Here is a 6,184-nt window from a genome sequence, read left to right as displayed (position 1 = left end):
CTCGAGGCGTTGAACACACCCAAGATGCATCCTAAAGAAAAAATCTCTCTCTCTCTCTCTCTCTCTCTCTCTCTTCTCTCTCTCTCTTCTCTCTCTCTCTCTCTCTCTCTCTCTCTCTCTCTCTTTGTGCACCACCAGTGCTATTACCACCACTACTACCACCACCACCATTACTACTAGTACCACTACAAACAAGAAAAGAAGAAATTAAAGAACTACTACTACTACAACTACTATTATTACTACTACAAACAAGAAAAGAAGAAATTAAAGAACAAGATCTTACTCTCTCTTTGTTTTTTATCCATTCATTCTCCTCTCTCCCTCCCTCCCTCTCTCTTTCTCTCTTTCTTTATTATGTTTCATATTTTTCCCCTCTCCCTCTCTTGTTCCTTATTTCTTTTTCTCTCTTCCTCTCCCTCTCTCATTTCCTCTTTTTCTCTCTCGGTACACATCATTTTAAACAAAAACAAGCAAAAGAAAAGGAAAAAAAACAAAAACAAACCAAGAAACACAATATTAGTGAGTTTGGGAATCTCCCAATTTCCATTTTTCGAATACTAAAAAGGTGGCACCCAGATAACATGCCCATAAGTTTCTCAAAACTATGTGGTGTGACCTATCATTGGAAAGCGCTTGAAAGATGGGATCTATTGAGCTATAGAGCGCTCGATTTGGAGTTATAGTGTTCAAGTTATGACAAATCCAAAGATTTGAACACGTATCCCAAACTCGTGGGAAATTCGGCGGCTCCTCTTCGTGATGGCGGCTCCTCTTCACCCTCAATGCACTTCCTCCTCTTCTTCACAAACAGCGGCGGTGGCGGTGAGAAGCTCTCCTTCTCCCTCTTTCTCTCTTTCTCTCCCTCTCCCTCTCAAACACAAGATGCAATTTGCTCTCCCTTTCGCTTCCTCTTTCGTTGTTTTGCGCAAAATGCGGTGCTCAGGTTTTGGCCCACTTTTTTTCGCCTGAGTGCCGTCGCTATTTGCATTGTAAATGCGAGGCAAATAGTGACACCGCTAATTTGCATTGGAAATGGCCATCCCTATAATCCTATATCCTTGTACTGTGGGACTTAAAGTTGGCCAATTATCAACACATGAATGACTGGTTGTAAAGAACACATGAAGTAAATTGCCATGCCATAATTGGAGGGGCCATAACCCTTGAATTTCCAATTTAAAAAACATACCTACATGCAAAGAAGTTAGTACAAAGACCAATCAACATATCCCATTGCATGCTTAACCATCTCATCGTGGAATGCAAGTATCAATGCAAGGCAATGATTTGGTTGTAAACCCATGTTAGATAGTTCTTAGAATGAAAAGAACTGCCTAGGGAGCCTAAGGATTATAGGAGACATGTTTCTCATACCATATGTACTTAAATTTGACTTTTGTAAATTACCCATAATCAATATGGGTGGCCTAGCTATCCTTCCTCAAACCTGTATCTTCCAAGAAAACATTTATCCTTTTAATGGCACTAGACATATTGTATCCATCTCATTCTTTCCCCTATCAGGTTTCCATAACCCAAAATGCTTTTCATGGACCAAACGTATACATCATTTCCCCCTTTTTGGTGCTCCTTAATGTAAGCTATGATTTGTGAGCTATTAGTAGAAACCAAATGTTTTATTCTTTTAGTTGCATGTAATCTTCGAGTCTACATAATTTGTGCTTACACATGGTTCTTGTTTGCCATTTTTCCTTGACACATTCATGTGCATGCATTGAAGATCTACCATAGGGGTAAGAGACAAAAGGGTGTAGGGAGATTGAGAGATGAAAGAAGATGAAAGAAAGAGAATTTAAAATTTGGAATATTTACTAGAAATAGATAGACGTGAAACCAAGTGACTTCATTTTACATGGCTAAGTAGAGAAATCAATCTACAATACATCTAATAGATGTGATAGATGTGCCCAATACAAAGGCACATGCACACACTTGGGATAATAGCCCAACATAAACTGAGATTATGGCTCAATATATGCACAAATACATAAATAATATTTCCTAAACATTATCTAAAAGCTATAGGTAACACCTCAAAATCTCATGCATACATCAATCTAACGATAAAAGATGGTAGTTGGCACCATTGTAGACTACATATGAATAGGAATGCATAAATCCCAAAAAATACCCTCTATGGGCCTTGAAAAGCACATCAACCCTATACTTACAGTTTTATGATAATACCAAAATATGGCATATATATAGCCCCAAATTCAAGAAAAAATCTTATCTTTTTTATCTATACTATATCTACCAAAGGTAGAGATTAAGAATCAAGTAGCAAAACTCAAGAGAAGCCCTATTTGAGTGTAAAATCTCTTTTTTCAGCTTACTACCTTATTCTTTAATGTGATTCACTACCAAAAATAGCCCATATGAAGAGCATAAGCCCATCAAAAAATCCTCTTTCATGATCAAGGGAGGCTCACTTGATGTTCAAGACTAGGAATAAAGTGAGAGATTGCCTCAAAGACCTTGTAAGAAATGAAGATCGTCAGAGATAACTTGCTACCTTCTCTTTCCCCATTTTTCCATGATGTTCAAAAACAGTCCCAACATTCTCCTCTCTCCTCACCAATGCTAAGCCTCTAACCCACTTACTTTCTTTGGCTCCTCCCTCCACCTTTACCTTGTCTCCTCTCCAAGTTATCATGCCATATTACAAGTCGAACTACTCCCACTCAAATCGTAAGACATCAAGAGTGTAGACATCCCATTCTGAATGTATCCCTTAGTATCCATCCTTGGAAATGATAGCTCCTATAACATTTCAATCCTTTTAAATCCACCAAGCATCCCAAGTTTAGATGTCAACTCATCTTTAGTTGCATCTTCCATATCTGCCACTAATTCCTCTTCCTCATTTATGTCAATCTACTCATCTTTAACTAGGTTCACCAGTGGATAGACCTCTTTTGCATTTCTCTTTTTGCATATCTTGATCATGTTTCCTTTTTTAGGTACCCACATATCAAGCTTATGTAGCTTTGGCAAAGCATATGTCACATATAGTAGATTACATCCATCATACTCAGTCTCTTTACAAGAAAATTGTTGTATAAGACCACCCTTTAAAAAATTACTTGTATATTCCAAACCATAACTCAAATTGCCAATCTTTAAAAAGAAAAAATGTATCTCCACTCACAATCTTCAACTTTGTTGAGGTCACTAGGACCAAATTTTGAAGGTATTATCCCTTAAGATTTTTTTCACAACTTGCATCTATTCTTTACATCATGTAGCCCCAGCTAGTAAACATCACCCTTTCTGGTCCTCTAGCCTTTGCATATGAGCCCAGATGTCAACCAAACTTTATAGGGACTTCCTAGCAAAGCCCATTCTTGATGCATTGGTCACCATTAATTTGCTTCTTATTAAAATAGTTTTCAACATCTTTAAAATTTCCCTGCTTATCCATTGCAGTCTTAGCATACAATAATATTTGATGACAAGGGGCCAATTTTTTAATGAGTTACAACTAAATTTTTACGTTTTGAACCTATTTTATAATCAACTTAAGGAAATTTTGTCCAAGAAAATCCTTCCGAAGGTGCAAAAACCCCTCTTTCCAACTACCCATTCAAGACAACTTGTTCATCCTTTCCCCTCCTAGTAAGAAAATAGATAATTATAATTAATTGAGCTTTAAAATCAATTGATTTTTGAAAATCTTGATAGCATCCCTTTCAAATTACCTCCCATTTTTTGCTCCTATCAGCCTCAAACACAAAAATGAAAAATTCAATAGCTAATTTAAATCAATACAAGCACTAAATTCAAATGGGAAAAAAACCACAAGAAGAAAAACTAATCAAATAGATTCAAGGTTAATAGGAAATATAGGAATCCCTCAAAGCCCCAATTTCTATGCTCCTCTTTCACTTTGCTTTTCTACAAACTATAATGACAAATTTTAGCTCTCTATTCACATGTATAGTAACACATATTTAATTTCCAATAATATTAACCTGTCATTGGATCATTAAAATTAGTAAGAGACATTGAATCTTTGGAAAAATAAATTATAGTTAATAGAAATAAAGTGATATGAAAGTTGCATGTGCACATCGTACCATTTAACCCCATTAAAATTTGAATAAAACCAATGCCCTTGCCACATTTTAAAGCTTGATAAACAATGTCTTACAAGGGCTTCTCTTCAAGTTTTTCTTGGAAGTGTTTGATGATATCCTCACTAATTAGAAAGAAAGGAGGAGCATTTGACACATGTCAGAGGATTGTTTTTGAATCATTTGAAAGCACCAACTGTTTGCCAAGAAAAGCAAGGCGTTCTTTCATACAAAGTAGAGTACTTTGGTACACCTTGTGAGTGAAAGAGAAATTAAGAATAACTTAATGAAGGTTAAATTATAGAAGAGTATGTATGTGGTGGTGAAAAGCCCCACAAAAGCAACCCACTTCATTCCAACAAAAACTCAATACATAGTGTCCTAAGTTGTAAGTGAAGTTATGGTTTATCTATTCAAGTGTGATTACTTACCTCAAGTCATCATTCAAGATAGGGACTCCAAGTTAATGAGCAATTTTTCACAAGGATTACTTAACCCTATGGTGGATACCAAGATTCCCTCTTTAACCACATATCATAATCAAATTGATGGTTTATTTATTAGAGTCACGAAGTTGTTGTAAACATATTTGTAACACATTGTTCTGCTATTTAGAATTCATGGATTTATGGCTTCCCTTGGTTAATTTTGTGTATCTTAGTACTAATTATGCTAGTATGGGAGTTTTCCCTTTAAGTTAAATTTATAGCTGTAAAGTTTCCCTTTCCATCACTATGTTTCATGAAAAAATCAACCCTTATGTTCTAATCACTATATTTCATGAGAAGATCAACCCTCGTGGAAAGGATGAGAAGATAAACCCTTGTGCAAAATCAACTTTAAGAATGATTAAGACCAAATGAAATTGTATGCGAATGAGAGGAAAAGACCTCTAGAATTCAAGGATGGAGATTTAATACTTATCTAACTACCAAAATCTAGGTATGCATGAATACTTTTAATGTGCCCTTTTATTTGAAGAGCACTCGAATTAGAAGGTTTGTTTTACTAGATTATACTATTTGTCAGTTCTCTAGTTTTAGTTGCTTTGAATTTTTAATTGATGATAGACTTGAGCAACTTACATGGGCCAAAAGTACATGAATATAGATTTATTTTGAGGTATTATCCTCCTCATTTGATTCACCTATTCAAACTTTATATCAACCATCCTCATTCAAGAGTTTCATCCTTTTAGTATGACCTCTCAAGTTAGAGGTTTTATTTTACTACATCTATTCTTTGTCGATTTTTTATTTTGTGTTTCTCTAAATTCTAAATTCATGAAAGAGTTTAGCAACTTACATGGGGTACAAAGTCATGAAAAGATGTTTATTTAAAGCTATCAAGCTTCTCATTAGATTCATCCAATCACAAAGAATACTAATTTTTTGCGTAGCAAGGTCTATAGTGGGCTTCATGTACCCAATTTTACATGAGGTCATACTTGAACAAGATCTATCAAGATAGCACGTTCATACTTCCACGTAAAAGGATGTATGGTACTTGTTTTCACTTAGCACATGAATACATTGAGGCCTCTTCATCTATTTTTCCCATCTTTTACTTCTTTTTGAGTTTCTACAATTTTCACATCTAGTTCTCTATTCTCTTTTTCTATACAAGCCTATGCTAATAAAGTAACAATAATTTATTGGTACTAGGAAATACTTACAATAGAATTATAAAAAAAGGGTTTTTTGTCTCACATGATAAGTATGGGACTGTCATGCTAATCATATTGTGAAAATACTGGATGAAACTCTCATGCTAATCATATTATGAGAATCTAGAATGAGTTGCTTGTTACATAGTAGTTAATGATAATTAAAATCTTGTGAAATGACCCAAATGAAGGGTTGTTTCAGGTACGGTGGAGCTTGATTCATTTTGTGCTAGAGAGCTTGAATTTTTCCCTAATGCAATCTTGTTGGGGCTTGAGCAATCTTGTATTTTTGAATAGCTCAAGGCCATCTCGCTGTGTGATTTCATGGACAAATTTGCAAGCTATCAAAAGTCACAAATCACATTAAAATATATTCCCCATGGCTATTACCATCACAACATCAAATAATGATGGACTG

At 35.2% G+C, this 6,184-nt stretch overlaps 1 protein-coding gene across 4 annotated transcripts in view; it reads right to left on the bottom strand.

The window, feature by feature from the left end:
- Positions 1–5,646: 5,646 nt before the first annotated feature.
- Positions 5,647–6,184, bottom strand: part of LOC148029997 (uncharacterized) — a 149,234-nt gene continuing 148,696 nt past the window's right edge. Inside the window, exon 4 of one of the 4 annotated variants that reach the window (XM_087686272.1) lies at positions 5,647–6,107. In XM_087686272.1, coding sequence (XP_087542398.1) covers positions 5,928–6,107 — 180 coding nt within the window. In that variant the 3' untranslated portion in view covers positions 5,647–5,927. The remainder of the gene's footprint in view (positions 6,108–6,184) is intronic. The other 3 variants (XM_087686271.1, XM_087686273.1, XR_015692118.1) reach the window with 3 other exon arrangements.

This window comes from Lygodium microphyllum, chromosome 10, assembly GCF_053477565.2.
Source record: "Lygodium microphyllum isolate KBCC chromosome 10, Lygodium_microphyllum_v1.1.10, whole genome shotgun sequence".
NCBI classification, from domain to species: Eukaryota; Viridiplantae; Streptophyta; class Polypodiopsida; order Schizaeales; family Lygodiaceae; genus Lygodium; species Lygodium microphyllum.
The sequence above is the reverse complement of the archived record's forward strand: the minus strand, read 5'-3'. Positions and strand labels throughout refer to the sequence as shown.